The sequence below is a fragment of the Hyperolius riggenbachi genome, chromosome 7 (assembly GCF_040937935.1).
Source record: "Hyperolius riggenbachi isolate aHypRig1 chromosome 7, aHypRig1.pri, whole genome shotgun sequence".
Taxonomy (NCBI): domain Eukaryota; kingdom Metazoa; phylum Chordata; class Amphibia; order Anura; family Hyperoliidae; genus Hyperolius; species Hyperolius riggenbachi.
In genome coordinates this window covers 292,338,046-292,358,602 of record NC_090652.1, presented here as the reverse complement: position 1 = coordinate 292,358,602, position 20,557 = coordinate 292,338,046, and the positions used below count along the sequence as shown (strand labels likewise).

At 47.4% G+C, this 20,557-nt stretch overlaps 1 protein-coding gene across 1 annotated transcript in view; it reads right to left on the bottom strand.

The window, feature by feature from the left end:
- Positions 1 to 20,557, bottom strand: part of LOC137525872 (protein mono-ADP-ribosyltransferase PARP15-like) — an 83,822-nt gene that overhangs the window by 7,332 nt on the left and 55,933 nt on the right. The window contains exons 7-8 of the mRNA XM_068247085.1: positions 14,939 to 15,078; positions 4,841 to 5,015 (exon numbers count right to left, since the gene is read on the bottom strand). Coding sequence (XP_068103186.1) covers positions 4,841 to 5,015; positions 14,939 to 15,078 — 315 coding nt within the window. The remainder of the gene's footprint in view (positions 1 to 4,840; positions 5,016 to 14,938; positions 15,079 to 20,557) is intronic.

The following is a 20,557-nucleotide window of genomic DNA, read 5'->3' as shown; positions in this document are numbered from 1 at the left end:
AATTTCCGTTTGACGAGAGCAACCTATGTTCAGTATTGTTGTTTTTTCTCTATTTAATTTAAAGTTAGAGACCTTAGTAAATTTTTCAAAAAGGATCTGGCAATTCAACAAGGATTCAGTGGGTTTGGTTAGTACAAGTAATAGGTCATCTGCATATGCCAGAGTTTTAGTTTCTTCTTTCTTAGTTTTGATTCCTTGTATACCCATATCTTGTTGAATTGCCTGTATTAAGGGTTCAATGCTAAGGTTGAACAACCAGGGGGACAATGGGCATCCTTGCCTTACTCCATTCTTTATCTGAAATAAGTTGGATATAAGGCCATTGACTTTTACCCCTGCGCTTTGATTAATGTAAAGTTTTGTGATTCTGTCAATAAATTTTTTGCCCAGACCCAACTTTTCTAATGTTATAAATATAAAATCTCTAGATAAACGGTCAAAGGCCTTTTCCGCGTCTATTGCCACCATTACTGACTCCTCCCCCTTTGTTCTGCATAGGTGAATAAGATCTATTGCAGTATAAATATTATCTTGTATCTGTTTATTTTTCCTAAAACCTGCCTGTTGGTTTTCCAGTAACGTCTCTGCTACTGCACTTAGTCTATTTGACAGGATTTTTGCGTAGATCTTAACATCGCAATTTATAAGGGATATTGGTCTGAAGTGTGTACATTCTAGACCAGAGTTTCCTTCTTTAGGAATCAAAGTAATTGTCGCTTGGTTACTTGTATCTGAAAAGACTTTTTCTTCTTTGTTATTAACTAGATTACAGAAAAGAGGAGCCAGCAATGGGGCAAAGTGTTGGTAAAATTCTGCACAAAAGCCGTCTGGGCCCGGGCTTTTCTGTTTTGCGAGTTTAGCCACAGTTTCACAAAACTCCATTTCCGATATTGGTTCCTCTATCAATTCCCTTTCTGATGCAGACAGTGAGGGTAGCTCAATATTTCCTAAAAAGCTTTCTCCATTCATAAGATTCGATGCATCTATATTATATAATTTCTCATAAAAGTCGGCAAAGATTTTAGAGATTTCCTCAGGTTCATATAAAATGTTACCTTCTGAGTTTTTAATACCCTGTATAAAGTTGGATTTATTGTTTTTTTTAAGAAGGTCAGCGAGTATTTTACCTGATTTATTTTTCCCTGCAGCATATTGTCTTTTCAATTGTTTATAGTCATTAGTACATTTAGCATTGAGGACATTATTCAGTTCTGCTCTGATTTTAGTTACATTTATCATATTTATTGGTGACATAGTAGTAGACAAGGAAACAGAACAAAGGTAATTTAACAGAAAAAGATAAGGGATTAAACAGCTTTGGCTTTACAACATTTACGGAGACCCAGAGAACCCCTAACAAAAAAGATGGAAAAATCCACTAATCCCTCTGTGACCCCAACACCCAAGGGACAAATGGGTGGTATCCTAGCGCCACATGGAGCAGTAACACCCAAAGATATTAGCAGGCACTTTAAAAATATCTCAGACATCTGCAATACGGCCCGATCTGACACTAAAGACTCTGGCGCGGATCAAAATGCAGCACAGGCAGTGAGAGAGGGGAAGTCAATATCTGACCAAACTAAAACTGCACAGGAGAGCATAGAAGATATAAGAATGAGGAAGATGATGGAGGATTTTACCTCTAAAATTAAAGAAACTATAGTGGAGACAGTGCAGGTAGCGATAAAAGAGGCTGTTAACAATGAATTAAAATCAGTCAAGGAAGAAATGTCACAATTAACCACTCGGGTTGAGAGCCTAGAGAAACATTCGATGGAATATGAAAATACGGCTGTAAATCAAACCGCTGAGATGGCTAGTTATAAAAGGTCTCTTAAGACCCTTACTAGTAAGATCGACGATCTAGAGAATAGAAACCGCAGAAATAACATAAAGATTCGGGGGCTACCGACTAACATTCCGAATAACGAATTGAAGCAGATGGCGCAACATTTGTTTAAAGAAATTATAGGCAGCGAAGACGTTCCAGAAACAATAATTGATAGAATACACAGAGTGGGTAAAGAAAGGAGCGATCAGGGATTCAAAAGTACTGATGTCCTATGCAGAATACACTTCTACCATGAAAAAGAACAAATTTTGGCAAAGGCCCGTGCCCTGGGTGCCATTAAATTTAAAGGATGGAATCTGGATCTTTTTCCAGACCTTTCAAAAAGAACAATAGAACGAAGACGGCTACTAAAACCCCTCCTGGAAGAAATTAAGAAAAAGTGAGGTCTCTATAGGTGGGGCTTTCCGCTTTCGCTTAGAGCGACAGTGGAGGGCAAAACTTGTACGTTAATTGATGGAGAGCCAATACAAAAATTCGTGAAGGAGTTAGGCCTAGCTCCTATTCAAATTTCGGGGTGGGAGGAGATCTACTGTAGAGCTGAAAAAATATGCAATCTTATTATACTGCAATTTATAATATAAAATAACGCAGTAAGGGATGAAGGGGAGAGGGGCTCGAGGTGGTCTCAGCTCTAGGGCTTTGTGCTTGTGTTGCTGTTAGCAAATTCAAGAATTGAAGATGTCCGGCACCCAAATTCTCTGGAAAGGAGATAGATCGGACAAGATCTTTGGATATGTATGTGGAAAGGTTGTTATGTGTGTGATATGTGAAAATCGGTGGTGGTATGACTGTTATTGGATGCCTTTTCCTGTCTTTATGGTGCTTCAGGTTCCCCCTCAGCTAGGTTGGGTATTATGGTTTGGTGGTCCCATCACTTTTGAACCGTTCCTTAAAATAAAATATAATCAACACTAAAGATGGAAAAACTAAAAATTTTAACTATTAATGTTAAAGGTGCGAATTCCGGCTGCAAACGCAGAAGAATTATTGAAGAGCTTTTAAAAAATAAAATTGATATTGCATTCATCCAAGAAACACACTTTAAATGTGGGAATATACCTAAATGTTTTGATAAACGATATAAAGAGTGGATTGTAAATTATAATAGGCAAAAAAAAGCGTGTGGTGTTGCAATTGTTGTTAGGTCTGGTATGGATTTCTCAGTGGACAAAATTTATAGAGACCAAAATGCTAGGGAACTTATTGTGCTGGGTAGGGTCAATGGAACTCAGATTACACTGGCGAATGTTTATGCCCCGAATAGGAGTCAAGCTACCTTCCTAATTAATTTTTTAAATAAAGTAAAAAAAAAGGCTAAGGGGAAGATTGTCATTGGAGGCGACTTTAATCTGACTAACGATCCCAAACAAGACACCTCAAAAGGTCATTCTTTTATTTCTAAAATAGAAAATATTAAATTTTGTGAAACATTAGTGAATTTAAGACTTGTGGATATTTGGAGAATTAAAAATATAGATATTAAAGACTATACCTTTTTTTCCCAGGCTCACCAATCTTACTCCAGACTAGATTATTTCCTAATACCACAAGAACTTATTACATCGGTTAGTGAGGTGACTATTGGACGAATAACCTTTTCTGACCATGCCCCAGTAATATTAACTGTGATGTTGGATAGGAAACCTGTAGTCCCACAATGGAGATTAGATGCCACCTTATTAGAAGATGAAGAGGTAAAGCTAGAGGTAGAGAGATCCATTATAGAATTTAGCGATTTTAACCTCTCCTCAGTCTCCTCACCAATTACAATTTGGGATACATTAAAATGTGTAACTAGGGGTGTACTTATTAAAATCAGAAGTAGGAAGAAAAGAGAAAGGGAGAAAAAAATTGCAGAACTTCTGCATGCACTTCAACTGGCAGAACTCAAATCAGATTTTTTATTTTATTTGGGGAACATGGCTACTTAATTTATGTATGTAGGGCGCACTTGGCTTAGTGTTAGGAGGACAGAGAGGGAATAAGAACACATTGTAACTTCAGCAATATCCCAAGCCAAAAACCACAGGCAACCATAACACATGTACGTGAGAAAGGATGCAGTGTTTAGAGGGGAAGAGGGCTCTGACCCGGAGGTGAGGGAGAGCAATTTCAGTGTTTGCTATAGGCTCTATATTACTCAGGTACACCCCTGACCGGATGTTTATATTTAGATTTAGTGAAGAGTTTTTGTTTTCCTGTTTTGTCTTAGTGACCTCTGTTTCACAGTATTCATGTGACTAGACGTTAAGGTGCAGCACCACAACACAGAGTGTGTCCACAAACAGGGGCCCTTGTCCTGAGACAGGCGTGCCAGCCAGGGCCGGTTCTAGACTTTTTGCTGCCTGAGGTAAATTTGTAATGATGCGGCCCCCTTCCCCCATAGGTAGCCAGCTTGGAGGGGGTAGCAGCCTGGAAAGGGGGGGGGGGGAGCAGCAGGCACAGGGGTGGGGAAGCGGGTCAGACCCCCCCCTCACCTGGGGCTCCCTCGTCCCGCGCTCCCCCTCCAGTTATTTTCGCTACATTTAATTAAGCCGTCAGCGAGCGGGGAAGCAATTAGCTTACTTGCGTTCCACCACTTGCCGCGTGTCCTGCAATGCCACCCTCTGTTCAGTGGACGGCATTGCAGGAAGTGACGCAGCGATCGATTGAACGCAAGGAAGGTAATTGCTTCCCCGCTTGCTGACTGGAGAGGGAGTGTGGACGGGTGAGCCCCAAGTGAGGGAGGGGGAGAGTATGAAACCCCTCCCCACCACTGTGCCCACTGCTCCCCCTTCCTGGCTGCTACTCCCTCACCCATGGCCAGGCGGGTGTTGGTCCCTCACTTCGCCGCCTGGGTAGCCTGCCTCACCCTCATGAGCAGCCCAGGGCTGGTGCCAGAGTGTCTCTGACTGGGATGTATTGCCAGGCCTCAGTCTCAAGAACAGGCAGCTGAAACAAAACTAATGACTATCCTTAGCTATGACCCCATTTCAGACAACATACCATGTAGGCCCATGTAGCTTCGATTGAATCCCCCTTTGTTGATGTTCTGTATCGAGTCAGCCGATGTGCCATGGTAAAGGTGCCTTACAGTCCTCAGATCCGGGGTTCTCTTCTTAATAGTCTTCTTTTTCAAGAAGAAACTCTTAAATATTACAACATTCTGAATCCTTTCGATCTAGCCAAACAGAACACGCAGTTTAAAAAAAAAAAAAAAAATGGTGTTTTTATGTATAGTAGATAAACAGGTTTAATTTACAGTATGCTGAATACAATACATGGTGTGGTAAAGGCTATTCTGTGTACATCAAAGCCAGATTTACTATAAAAGCACTGTAGGCACGTGCCTACAGGCGCTTGATGCAAAGGCGGCTCACTCCCCTCCCCAAGTGCCTCCCTCTTTTCCAATGCAAAGTCCAGAGCAGAGCATTAAAGAGGAACTGTAACGTCAAAACGTCCCCTGGGGGGTACTCACCTCGGGTGGGGGAAGCCTCCGGATCCTAATGAGGCTTCCCACGCCGTCCTCCGTCCCTCAGGGGTCTCGCTGCAGCCCTCTGTACAAGAGGACGTCAATATTTACCTTCCCGGCTCCTGCGCAGGCGCTCTGACGGCTGTCGGCTCCGAAGTAGGCGGAAATACCCGATCGCCGTCAGGTCTGCTCTACTGCGCAGGCGCAAGTTTCCGGCGCCTGCGCAGTAGAGCGGACCCGACGGAGATCGGGTATTTCCGTCTATTTCCGTGCCGAAATCAGCCACAGCGCCCCCGCTGGAGCCAGCAAAGGTAAATATTGAATCTACCGTCGGGTCTGTCGCCGGCTGTTCGGAGGGCTGCAGCAAGACCCCCGTGGGACAGAGGACGGCGTGGGAAGCCTCATTAGAATCCCGAGGCTTCCCCCACCCGAGGTGAGTTCCCCCCGGGGAGGTTTTTGACGTTACAGAGTCTCTTTAACCTCCTTGGCGGTAATCCCGAGCTGAGCTCGGGGTATGCCGCCGGAGGTCGCCGCTCAGGCCCTGCTGGGCTGATTTCGATTCTGTAAAAAGCAGCACACGCAGCCGGCACTTTGCCAGCCGCGTGTGCTGCCCGATCGCCGCCGCTCCGCGGCGATCCGCCGCGTGCAGCGGCGAAAGAGGGTCCCCCCAGCCGCCCGAGCCCAGCGCAGCCGGAACAAACAGTTCCGGCCGGCGCTAGGGGCTGGATCGGGCGGCTCTGACGTCAGGACGTCGACTGACGTCCATGACGTCACTCCGCTCGTCGCCATGGCGACGAGGAAAGCGAAACAAGATAGGCCGCTCATTGCGGCCTATCTTGTTACTTTCGATTGCCGGAGGCGATCGAAAGTACGCTTCCGGAGCGCCCTCTAGTGGGCTTTCATGCAGCCAACTTTCAGTTGGCTGCATGAAATACTTTTTTTTTAATTTAAAAAAAACCCTCCCGCAGCCTCCCTGGCGATTTTAATAGAACGCCAGGGAGGTTAAGGAGAGGTTACTCACCCGGCTCTCAGCACTGACCAGATCTCCTTTCATTCAGGGCCCAAGGGTACCACTAGCTACTTAATACTGAGGGGACTTCTGGCTACCTAATACTAAGGGGACCTGTAGCTACCTGTCACAAGCCTGAACGGAGGAACAGGGTTTGACCACAGTTTGCAGTATACAGACACTGGAACCAGGGAATAAAGGTGCAAAAATAATGATTTATTGCTAATGCAATAATGCAAGCATACATACAAGCATATGCACAGCACACAATATATACAAATAAATAACCCGGGAAGCAGTGACAAATATATACAACACCTGACTATCTAACTAAGGGCACAATAATATATACAGACTCGCAGTACAAAAGGGATTAGGCGGAATATCAGAGTCAACAGGAGAGCAAAGTAAGTAACAGGTAATCAGAAAAGCACGGTACCAGGGATTAGGCAAAAGGAAGGTCTCAGACAGAAGTAAGAGTTCGGCAACAGGAAGGCATACACAGAATACAGGGCAAGGAACAGGAACCAGAGTGTCCAGAAACTCAGACCTTGGAGCTCAAAGTTCTAGCAATTAGAAGGGGGAAGAGGTAGTCCTTAACCACCCTGGCGTTCTGATTAAATCGCCAGGGTGGCTGCGGGAGGGTTTTTTTTTAAATAAAAAAAAAACTATTTCATGCAGCCAACTGAAAGTTGGCTGCATGAAAGCCCACTAGAGGGCGCTCCGGAGGCGATCTTCCGATCGCCTCCGGCGCCCAGAATAAACAAGGAAGGCCGCAATGAGCGGCCTTCCTTGTTTTGCTTATATCGTCGCCATAGCGACGAGCGGAGTGACGTCATCGACGTCAGCCGACGTCCTGACGTCAGCCGCCTCCGATCCAGCCCTTAGCGCTGGCCGGAACTTTTTGTTCCGGCTACGCTGGGCTCAGGCGGCTGGGGGGACCCTCTTTCGCCGCTGCTCGCGGCGAATCGCCGCAGAGCGGCGGCGATCAGGCAGCACACGCGGCTGGCAAAGTGCCGGCTGCGTGTGCTGCTTTTTATTTCATTAAAATCGGCCCAGCAGGGCCTGAGCGGCAGCCGCTGGCGGTGTTGGACGAGCTGAGCTCGTCCAGACCGCTCAGCTGGTTAAAGGGAACCAGAGAGGATGCAATATACATACCTGGGGCTTCCTCCAGCCCCATACGCACGGATCGCTCCCACGCCGCACTCCTCCGCTGCCTGGATCAGCCGCCACCGGGTCCCGTCATTGCCGCGAGTCGGCAAGTCGGCCGGCGGACGCGGCCAATTCTCCGCATCACAGGGTGCTCTCCCCATACAGATACGCATGTGGCTGTTAACTGCGCAGCCGCATGCGTACATGTATGGAGGGAGCTCCTGTGATGCGGACAATTGGCCGCGTCCGCCGGAAGTGACGGGCCCGGTACCGGCGGATCCAGGAAGCTGAGGACGGCGGCGTGGGAGCGATTCAGGCTTATGGGGCTGGAAGAAGCCCCAGGTATGTATAAAATCTTTTTCTTTTTTCACCCCCCCCGTTCCTCTCTGGTTCCCTTTAAATAGTCCATGTGATAACAAATACAGGATGCAGCTGGTGTTGAGAGTTCCATTAGAGACCTCTACAGGCCAGACAAAGAACCAAGTTTTTACAATGCAATTAACAGGCCCCCTGCTGGTGGATGGTGGAGTTTCAGGACAATGCCAACTCCTTAGAGCCATCTGCTGGTGGAATAGTAGAAGTCCATGACTGTCCTGCTCCATGTCGCCACCAGCAGGCTGAAAGCGGTAACACAAGGTTCCTGACACTACCTATGATGGGCATGGGGAGTAAAGGAGATGTGACAGCTGGGACAGTCGGCACACTTGCGATGCGGTTCAGTGGGAATTTGTATGATCATGAAGGGTGAAGTCTAGGGTGCCAGGACATCTGTGCCTATAGGATCCTGTGATGTAAATCCAGGCCTGGTATACATTGATCAGGGTTACAATATTTATCAGATATTGAATATGTAATAGGTACTTCTCTTCCCAGCGTGTTACAGTTTCCGTAAGATTAATCTTCAGGCCTAGTTCACATCTAGGCGCTGTTCAGGAGTGTTAGACAGCGCTTTTCTCATTAGTAATCAGCAAAACGTTATAACAATGTATCCCTACATGACCATTCTCACTGCAGCCTTTGCACATTGTGAAATTTGCAACTGTGCTGCTGAGATTGCATTGGGATTAGAAAAAAAAAAAAAAAAAAAAAAAAAAAAGGTTCACATCAGTACCACCCAGCAATTAAAGGGAACCAGAGGCCCCAGAAAAGATTGTATACATACCCGGGGCTTCCTCCAGCCCCATACCCACGGAACGCTCCCACGCCGCCGTCCTCCGCTTCCTGTATCCGGCGGTACCGGGACCCGTAGTTTCGGCCAGTCGGTGGCAGCATGCGGCCAATTGTCCGCATCACAGGGGCTCCCGGCATACCCTTACGCGTGCAGCTGCATACTGCGCAGCCGCACGCGTAAGGGTATGGAGGGAGCCCCTGCTCATGCGGACAATTGGCCGCGTTCACCGGAAGTGACGGGACCCAGTACCGGCGGATCCAGGAAGCGGAGGATGGCGGCGTGGGAGCAATGCAGGCTTATGGGGCTGGAAGAAGCCCCAGGTATGTATAAAATCTTTTTTCTTTTTACAAGTCTGGCGTCTCTGGTTCCCTTTAATCATCCTATATTATAATCCCCATGTCCCCTGTCCCTGTGCGCTACTGCACATGTGCCACACGGACAGCCACTGGGACGGGGGAGGACGGGGTCAGGCGGTTATGTGTGCGCTGACAAGCGGCGGTGACAGACCTAGAGCCCATTTTTAAACGTGCTTAGGTCAACTTGTAAATAATAGGTAACTGCTTCCTGTGCAACAAGTCAAAAGCAGACATATACAGGTAGTCCTCAGGTTACGAACGCCCGATACGAACGGCCCGATCCTCTCGCGATTACGTCATTTCCCCTCTGGGGGAAGTTTGAAGAAGCGGCTTCAAAACTTCCCGAGCGCCAGCACATGTGCCCAGCAGTGTTGGACTCACCTCTGAACCGAGTCCAACCCTGTCTGTTGTCCGCTCTCTTCCTCCTGCTCCCAATAGCTGCGTACAGCACCGCTAGATGCAGCATCCATTCATTTCCTGTATGTCATGTGACATACAGCTTCCTGTATGTCACGACATACAGGAAGCAGTGCAATGCTGCATCTAACGGTATCGGCTAACGGTATTGGCTATTGGAAGGCAGAGAGCGGAGGACAGACAGCGTTGGACTCTGGCTGGAAGGAGAGTCCATAGGGAGAGTGGGGGAAAGAGGAACGGGGGTAAAAACGGAGGCACAGGGGGGCAGTACAGAGGCACAGAGGGTACAATAGGAGGCACAGGGGAACAAACAGAGGGGGTTCAAAAAGAGGTGGAGACAGGTGCACAGAGGGGGGAAAACGGGCACTGAAGGGGACAATCAGGCACATCACAGAGGCGCTATTCGTGACCTTGAGACTATACTGTGTACTCCTATCTGTTTATTGCCTGAGGAAGCAGGAACATACCCGTGAAACGAGTTGCACTGTTTGTTTTGGAGTATATTAATAAACCTGTTGTCATAAAACTGACGGTATCTTGTCTGCTTCTGAGGGATTTTAAGTCTTTTTGAACCTTTTATCCTGCTGACGCCTCTGTTCACTCTTACATTATCAATATCCACCCCTGGTGGAGGGGTGTTGCCCCTTATTTCCTTATCTACAGAGAGCGACTTTTAATCCTGAGTGAAGACAGATCTAATTTCTGCTATGCCCCCCCTTTGAGAAAGCCGGAAGTCCGGTGAAACATGTCAGGACAGCGTGGTATAGCGTCCTGAGGCTGTCCGCATCGGCTCCTGTGCCATCGCACACCTACCTGCCACCTTTTCCGCTGGCTGAAATTTGTTTACCCTTGCATGCTCTGCCTCCATCCTTGGACTCTGGTTTCTGTAATTGCAGGCTGGATGTTGCCGTTTCCTGCATGTTCTGCTCCTGGCCAATGCTCTCTATCCAGGACATAGTCACACTCTGGGACACTCTAGGATATGCTCTCAGATGCCCACGGTTGCTGGCAGGACGGATCTTTCCCTGGCACTTTCCGACACATATATGGATTGGAACTGACAGGACACCAACAATCTGGTACTGTATGCTTTATCCTCTTGGAGGACCTGCTGTGTCTACGCTTTGCACCGCACACTGTTAGCTTGCAGTGTCTGTCGCCTTGCTTATGTGTCGTTGAACTCTGCTTTGCATGTTTTCAGTCCTGCAGTTTTTTACCTGTGCCCTTGTGAACTTTCTGCTTTACATGAGCGCTGAAACCTGTGCCGCTTGGAGCATCTATTCCTCATCGTATATGTGATTTGCGGATTGCGTGGCTATTGGGGGTTACGGGACACCTCACTGCCACTGCAGTCTAGCGGAATTCTGACCTTGGAACTGTCATCCAGCCTCAAACTCATTGGGCTTGCCCATGTACGAGTCCTTATGGTTAAATTATCAGCAATAACATCTATGGGGTTAAGTGTGTATGGTGGTCTGCGTGTGTGGCATGAATGAGCGGTATGTTGACAGTTATCAGACTGTTCTATGTTTTTATGTGTGAAACTATTTTTTATGCATCTTTTCTTCTTTGATAATCAATAAAGTATATTTTGATATTTTTTCATTACATTTGTCTCTATTGCTTGGAGTATATGCCCCGCATTAGCATGTTTATTGCCTGAGGAAGCAGGAACATACCCGTGAAACGAGTTGCACTGTTTGTTTTGGAGTATATTAATAAACCTGTTGTCATAAAACTGACGGTATCTTGTCTGCTTCTGAGGGATTTTAAGTCTTTTTGAACCTTTTATCCTGCTGACGCCTCTGTTCACTCTTACATTATCAATATCCACCCCTGGTGGAGGGGTGTTGCCCCTTATTTCCTTATCTACAGAGAGCGACTTTTAATCCTGAGTGAAGACAGATCTAATCTCCTCACCTGCCTATACAGTGGTTACCTAGGCGGTAACCCACGTTTGTGAGTATATACACATTATATACTTTTAATTTCCAACCCCTTGTTTTGCATACTACACTATATTGGGCTCTCGGTATTTCTTTTGTCTTTATCATATAATCAGGCACATAGGGGGACACTGGAGCCAAAGGGGGGCACATGGGAGGCAAAGGGGACCGAGATAGCAAAGCGTTCCAACTTAAGAACGGATTCAGGTTAAGAACGAACCTACAGTCCCTATCTCGTTCGTTAACTGAGGACTACCTGTATGTACAAAGAGGAAAGACCCCAGTTGCACAAGGATACGAGTGATAATTATGTCCTTTATTATGACACATCTGTAAAAAACACATACACGTTAAAAGGGGGGGGGGGGGGGGGGCAGCAGTGCAATCTGCAATATATACAATTAATGATTGTCAAAACCTTACTCAAAAATACACAATTCATATAACAATCACCTAGGTCTCATGTAAAACAAATGGTCTAACAATGCTTCACATAGCATATGAACATCAACTAGAAAAGCAAATTAACAGTATGTACATGAATAATATACAATACATCCAGCCAGTGGCATTCCTACCATTGGGCGCAGGGGGGCGTGGCGCACCGGGTGACTGACAGCCAGGGAGGTGTCACTACGACCCCCGTGGTAGGCAAAGCAGGAGGTAAAGTAGCGCTATAAGGAGGGGCAGTGTTACGAAGAACTGGATGCGGAGACTGTTGACCGCCCCACTGCGTTTATGGACCACCCAAGCGCAGAGTCTAAGTGACCACGGGTCTTCACCCACAACCCCTTGAGGGGGGGAAAGAGGACCTCAACCCCTTGAGGGGGAAGTGGAACTTCGCTGCCTAGTGCCCACCAGGTTGCGCTTAGGTAAATCCCACAGAGGGTTGGAGGACAGATGGTACTGCAGAGGTAGCGAGCTGTGAGACAGGTACAGGAGCTGAAGACGTAGTCAGGGTCACAAGCCTAGGTCGGGGCTGGCGGATATCAACCAGAGTCGAGGTCACAAGCAGAGATCAGGGCAGGCTGCAGACAAGCAGAATCAAGAACGAGCTGAGGTCAGGACAAGCGGCTATATAAACGTGAGTCAGGAACAGGCTAAGGTCGGCAACAGGTAAACACAAATCAATACAAGGCTCCAGTGGCTACTGGCACCAAGCTGATCAGAAGAAACAGCACTGGCCACCTCCAGCACCTCGCTTAACCCCCTTGGCGGTATGAAAAATACCGCCAGGGGGCAGCGCAGCAGTTTTTTTTTAATAATTTTTTTTTTAAATCATGTAGCGAGCCGAGGGCTCGCTACATGATAGCCGCTGCTCAGCGGCATCCCCCCAGCCCCGCCGATCGCCTCCGGCGATAGGCGATCAGGAAATCCCGTTCAAAGAACGGGATTTCCTGGAGGGCTTCCCCCGTCGCCATGGCGACGGGGCAGAATGACGTCAGCGACGTCGGGACGTCATTGGGAGACCCGATCCACCCCTCGGCGCTGCCTGGCACTGATTGGCCAGGCAGCGCTCGGGGTCTGGGGGGGGGGGGGGGCGCGCGCCGCACCGGATAGCGGCGATCGGGCGCGCGGCGGCGGCGATCGGGGTGCTGTCGCAGCTAGCAAAGTGCTAGCTGCGTCCAGCAAAAAAAAAAATTAAGTAAATCGGCCCAGCAGGGCCTGAGCGGCACCCTCCGGCGGCTTACCCCGTGTCATACACGGGGTTACCGCTAAGGAGGTTAAATACTGAATTCAAAATTGGCGCCGAAAGACGCGCCCTGCGCGTGCGTACACATGCACGCTGACGCAAACGCTTGTGCATGTGCGCGCGGCGCAATGGCTCCCAGGAACACGCCAAACTGTCATAATAGACAGAGCGTGATCGCGCGCGCGTAGATGTGTGTGCACGCGACCGCTGCAGACTGGTATTGTAACAGGCAGCTGGGACAGCGGCGGGGAGGGGGGAAATATCCCCCCCTCCCTCACCTGGGTCCCCTCCTTCAGAGCTCTCTACTTCCAAAATGCGGCAATCAGGCAGGGCGGGAGGAGAATAACTCACCTCACTTCCAGCCCAAATGGGCTTTACTCACCTGGGGCTTTCTCCAGCCCCTTGCAGCAGACTGTCCCACGCCGACCGTGGGGTCGGCCTCACTGCGGCTGCGCGAAGCGCCGCTGTCAATCACGGCCATGTAGGCCGAAGCAAATTGCGCAGTTCACCGCGGGCCATGTGGCCGTGATTGACAGTGGCACTTTGCGCAGCCGCAGTAAGGCCAACATAACGTGCGGCGAGACCAGGACAGCGGCAGGGAGCGGAATGGTCGGCGTGGGACAGTTGGCTGCAAGGGGCTGGAGAAAGCCTCAGGTGAGTAAAGCCCATTTGGGCTATTTTGCCTGATAACTCCTTTAAGGCTAGTACACACGAGTCAATTTCCAGTCCTGTGAGTTCCTGCGTTCCATCCCATGGTAATAGCGCTCCCTGTGAGAGGGAACGCAAAAACGGGTAGTAGTATTTATCCCAGCAATGTATTTAATGACCCCTTAAGCCGCTGCTTGTGCACCTGTCACTGCGCACCCATTCCACTTTGGCAACCTATACTGGGGGCATCTATTTCTGCCTACCTAATCTGGGAGCACCTATTCCTGGCTACCTATACTAGGGGCACTTATTCCTGGCTACCATGGTATGTGTGTGTGGTGGGGGCACATCTGGCTACCACACTGAGGTGGGAGGGTGCTTATTTAATGTAGGGGAGGGGCATAAGAGCCTGACTGGTGCGGCTAAGCCAGATACTGGGACAGATACCATGCGAACAGAGGCACTCGGGAGGATGGCTAGAGACACATTAGTGCTTAAGGGGCTGGAGAAAGCCTCGGGAAAGTATAAAATCCTTTTTTTTTGCCCATATCAGGTTTCCTTTAAAGGGAAGGTCCAAGCAAAAAAAAAAAAAAAAAAAAAAAAAGGAGTTTCACTTACCTGGGGCTTCTACCAGCCCCATGCAGCCATCCTGTGCCCTCGTAGTCACTCACTGCTGCTCCAGTCCCCCGCTGGCAGCTTTCTGACCTCGGAGGTCAGGGCCGAATTGCGTACATTTTTACACATTTCCGCTAGTGCAGGAAGATTAACACATACATTTTTACGCGTTAGTGGTGCAACACGTACATTTTTGTTCCTGCACTAGCTGGAATGCGTAAAAATGTATGCCATGTGGCCCTGACCTCCGAGGTCAGAAAGCTGCCAGCGGGGGACTGGAGCAGCAGTAAGTGACTACGAGGGCATAGGATGGCTACATGGGGCTGGTAGAAGCCCCAGGTAAGTGAAACTTTTTTTTTTGCTTGGACCTTCCCTTTAAGCATGTAACTGTGAGACTTTTTGTGTGTTTATTCACAGACACTGTACCGTAGATCTGAGGAATCGGGCAGGTCCTACGAAACAAGTAATCTTTTCCTGTGTCCAATAAAAGATTGTTTCATTACCCGAATTAACCCATTGCATACCACATTGGGGTGCCTCCTCCCATTTTCTGTGCCCTATGCAGGATGACCTACTCAAGATAGGCAACTGTCCCATGGAAACCACCAGCACAACAAATTATTACCTTCATTACTTTGTAATCTCCGTTCGAACGCAGGAATTTCTCTTCTACACCTCTGTATTCTTCAGTACTTTTTTTCAGAGGGACAATCTTCAGCTCCTGCTGATCCATCCCAGTCCATGTCTTGGGAAATTTAATTTTCACTGTTGTAGAAAGAAATTGGGGTTTGTGTTTATTTTCGATTTGTACAATTCATATATAGATTAGTACAAAAGAGTTAGTCCGGGCACTGTCCCTTTAACCCCCTTGCCGTTCCAATTGTGTCGGCAAGGGGGCGGCGCAGCACTTTTTTTTAAAAATCATGTAGCGAGCCCAGGGCTTGCTACATGATAGCCGCTGACAAGCGGCATCCCCCTACCTAAGACAATCGCCGCCGGCGCTCTCTGAAAGCAGGAAATCCCGTTCAGAACGGGATTTCCTGCTGGGCTTCCCCCGTCGCCATGGTGGGATGACATCACTGACGTCATGGACGTCAGAGGGAATCCCGATCCACCCCTCAGCGCTGCCTGGCACTGATTGGCCAGGCTGCGCAAGGGGTCTGGAGGGGGGGGCGGTGCGGCGGGTAGCGGCGAATCGGCAACAATCGAAATATGCACGCAGCTAGCAAAGTGCTAGCTGCGTGCAATAAAAAAAAAATTATGCAAATCGGCCCAGCGGGGCCTGAGAAATCCTCCTGCGCAGGTTACCCCGAGCTGAGCTCGGGATAACCGGCAAGGAGGTTAAAGGCTTTATTCAGACTACCGCCTGTAATAGATAGCGGAGATACCGCCGCAGAGGCAAGCGGCATGGCGGCTATCTCCGCGTATCAGCTGGCGGCCTCTGCCACACAGTTACATGCTGCTGCTCTGCCAGGTCCTTCTATTGCACATAGATTGAGGGCTACGCACGCCAGGCGACAGGACCTTTATGCGAATAGAAGGGGAGTCAGCTTATCTGCCTAGTCAGCGTACTCCAACGGTACTTTGGATTGGCTGAGTGATGGGGGAGGCGCTGCGGGGCATTATATATATATATATATATATATATATATATATATCTGGCTATATACCAGAATCTGGCTTAAGTGTGGATCCCCAGCTCCAGCTGGTTCTAGCACACTTTGGGATCTGACTAGGTCTGAGCGCTAACACGTTAGCATTCGCAACAGCAGACACAGGGCAACTGACAGACTAGTTCTATCTATCTATCTATCTATCTATCTATCTATCTATCTATCTATCTATCTATCTATATAGTACTAGTCTGTCAGTTGCCCCGTGTCTGCTGTTGCGAATGCTAACGCGTTAGCGCTCAGACCTAGTCAGATCCCAAAGTGTGCTAGAACCAGCTGGAGCTGGGGATCCACACTTAGCCAGATTCTGTTGATAGCTTAAAGTACTAATTCCATTGTATTATCGGTTATATGACCTTCTGCTTCCTTTGACTACTCTCCTGCTTGTTGATTCTGTACCTCTGCCTATCTGATTCCAGTTGACGACTCTGCCTGAACTTAACACTGAATTAGCCTTCTGTCTTTGTACTTTATTTGTCCGTACGTTGCCTACTCTGCTTGTCTGACCTTCCCGTCCTCACCAGTGGGCCTAGTCACTAGTGAGGAATCTGTAGTATCCTTCACCTACTCATCAGGTGAGGCTCAGCTGCAGCACTATCTGTAACACCTGCTCCTCAGGTGGTCATCCTTTGCAGCACAGTCAGCGGTCCCTGCTCCTCAGGTGTCCACTGGCTGCAGTACAGTCTGTATCCCCTGCTCCTCAGGTGATCATTGGCTGCAGATCTCCTTGTCCTCATTACTGTTGCACCAAACACTATCTCACATTGGTTGTCCTGTGTCTGGCTATACTAGCATTATTGGTGATTCTGCAGATCACCACATAATCAGGTATAGCATCTGTATTATTGGTGATACTGCAGATCACCAATAATCAGAAAATCTGTTTTGCTGACACCAATCGTTACACCGCCATGTCCATAATACAAGACAATCTGCAAGATATAGCTGACCTGCAATGCCGGGTGGTGAAGGGGTGGTGGGATGGATAGTGACCCGGGGGATGTAGGATGTCCTGTCTGTATTATGGACTTGGCGGTGGTCTGAATAAAGCCTTTAAAGGGACAGTGCCCGGACTAACTCTTTTATACCAAGTTTTATCCATGTGTTTTTCTGCCATTTTATCGGCTGCACGACCCTTGGCTGTCCCAAATCCGCACCATACAAGTGGTCAGGGGTGAGAAAGTGAACTGTACATGTTTGCCTTGATACATGCGGGCCCAGCCCTCCATCTCCATTTCCTGGGTGCTGAGTAAGTCCTTCTTAAGTGTACGATCAATTCATATATAGAGACATTGGCTTCAATTCACAAAGCTTTGCCATTCGGTAATGCAAAAAAGGTCTTGATGAATTGACATTTTCCTAAATGATCGGTAAATTCAGCTGTTACCACATGGTAAGCTGAAATTACCGACCAGTGAGGTAAATTACTGACTTGTGCGGTAGATACCTCAAGACATGTCAGTAAAATGTAAATTCATAAAGATTAAAACATGCGGCAAAGCCCAGAAACAAGTTTGGTAGTTACCACCAGCTCTTTTGATTTAAACACCTGAGAAAAAGAGAAAGCCATCTAGGCAGAATATAATATTTGCCAAACAATAAATAAATACTAAGTCAAATCTCACATGAAAAAATCCATATCTTTATTTAGACAAGCTAGATACATTAAAAACAGATTAAAAAGTTAGAAACCCCCCCCAGAGGCTGCCATTTATAATGGTTATTCCACCCCCACTATGAATAGTCAATGGATAGAAAAATATATCTTTATAATATAATTCAAATTAAATTAATACCCTCCTGGTTACCAGAGTCCAGAGGCACTCAACGTGACCAAAGAAGGCCCCAAACAAAGGTGCTTAGAGTGCTAATAGCAAAAGTGCTAGTGCTTTAAATAAATCTGTACAGAGGGTGCACCACACATGCGTGCATGCCCACGCCCCCACCAGGGGCGTATCTGAGTAATATAGAGCCTATGGCAAACACTGAAATTGCGCCCTCCCCCACCCCATTCAGAGCCCCCCTCCTCTCTAAAAACGGCATGGTTTCTCATTTAAAGGTGTTATGGTTGCCTGCGTTTTTGGCTCGGGTTATTACTTAAAGCGGAATATAACCCTGCATTTCAACTTTGCTCTAAAACATTATTTACAGCATATTATATGCAACCAGCATTTTTTTTTACTAGACCAGCAATGAAAGGGTTAAACACAGAGGTTTAAAGTTCCGTGGAGAGATATGCAGAAGTTCAGATAAATACATTTAACTAAATAGAATTTAACAAATGATAAATGTTACACACTCTTTGGCTGTCCTCCAGCTCCTTCTCAGTCATAGAGTGTGAGTCACATTCCACACTTAGATACATTTATGTAAACAAAATGCATCTATGTAAGCTTCGGATGTGTCTGCAGTTCTCTCCAGGAACTTTAAAGCTCTGTGTAACCCTTCCAATGCTGGTCTAGTAAAAAAAAAAATGCTGGTTGCATAGAATATACTGTAAATAATGTTTTAGAGCAAAGTTGAAATGCAGGGTTATATTCCGCTTTAAGTTACTTTTTTGGAATCTCTCTGTCCTCTTTTCTAACACTAAGCCTAGTGCACCCTAGATACATAAATTAAGTAGCCATGTTTCCTGGATAACAGAATAAACCTGATCTGAGGTAACAGAGGTATGGAGGCAGGCATGGGGTGCAACGTCGGGGCAGGCATGGCGCCCATGGTGCTGTGGCGCCCAAGGCATAAGCTATGCCTGCACCCCTCTAGATACGCCTCTGGCCCCCACAAAACAATGCGGGCGTGGGCATCCACACATACACACAGATCAGTTTCCCAGTGAACACCTAAACAAAAAATATATGTAATGTAACAAATAAATAAAATAAGAGGTGCACATGCCCACGCCCAGCACAAAAAGCTGGCCGTGCCCATGCACACAGGTCCCCAAATACAGGAATCACAACACTATTAACAAAGTACAATCAAAACAGCAATTACAAAATTGTGCAAAGTTGCTTATGTGCAAAACAAAGTAACCATATGTAATGGGAATCAATCCTTTCCAACACTCTCCGCATCTAAAAAATATATATACAATTAATGAAGTGCCAAATACCTGTGAGACGCCTGCTCCCTGCTCGACCTGATGGGTCGTTCGCGAATGAGCCTGCTCTAAGAGCCGGCTCTTTGCTGCGGACAAGAGCCGACTCCCACTTTGAAGAGAGACGTGCCTCAGCCGCCCCACACAGCTCTGATTTGCTGTGTAATAAAGGGCGCTGAGGCATGCTGGGAGATGTAGTCCTCCTCTTGCAGCTTGTAGGAGTGTATGGGGTGGAGCAGAGCAGTAGCAGGAGGGATTGTCCCAGTCAGAGAAGCAGCCTGGAGTTGTCATGGAGACGGGGGCGGGGCTTTTACGCCGATTCTGAGTGGTGTCTAGTGATATTTAATGAAGAGCCGATTGAGAGCCGTAAGAGCCGGCTCTTTAAAGGGAGCCCATTCAGAAGAGCCGATTCTCTGAGAAGAGCCGGAATTCCCATCACTACCATGCAACAAATTAAAAAACTAACATACCTACGGGTCAATTCATCCGACTTAAAAGGAACTGTTCAACAACAGAAGCCTTTGAACAAGAAAGTAAGGAACTTAAAAGACGCTTTAAAGAGAGGGGATAGCCCAGAAGATGTATAGAAAAAGCACAAAGACGAGCGAGATCAACCCCCAGAGAGGATCTTCTGAGTTCTAGACCTAAAAAGGAGAACAAATATACAAGGTTGGTAACACAAACACAACACAGGATGGAATCGCATTCAGGATATTTTACGTAAACATTGGTCGATCCTGCAGAATGACCCTGTAATTAAACAAAACATAACACCATATCCAAGTGTGACGGCAAGAAGAGCACCCACATTGAAAAACGTATTGAGTAGGAGCCATTTTGACGCGGAGAAACATCAAGTGGGTATTGTAGGCAACTATAGATGTGGGAAATGCTCTGTGTGCCCTATGATGAGAGTGACTAAAAGCTTCCGGAGTAGTGTCACGGGACGGAGGTTTGAAATCAGACAGTTTATAAACTGTCAGTCATCTGGGGTCGTCTATTTGAGAGCCCTTGTGGTAGACAATATGTAGGCCAGACCAAAAACTCAAGACCCGTCTTCAAAAACCTATTTCGGTGATTCATTAAATTTGTATGAAATAAATGTATTATTATTTTGTTATAACTATGGATGGATCTTCGTGAAATAATCTATTACGATTCTTGGTATTTTGTTAACAAATAACTGTGCCATAGTACGCATGATCCCGAGCGCATGCGTATATCCCGATAGGAAGAGGGACAGAACAGCTGACTAGTCATGTTACTTGATCAGGTGGGACGTGCATCAATCAGAGCGCACGCCCTCCGTGGCCGGAAGTGCGGGCGCGCTTGGGCATTAGGCGCAGTTTTTATTTAAAAAAAGGCACAAGCAGGATTATCCGGTAGCCTCCTCAGAAGCAGCGGCCAGCTGTGACTGCGCAAGGCATCTCCCCGGGCCCCCCCACGTATCTTCCTATGGGTGAGCAGGCGTCTC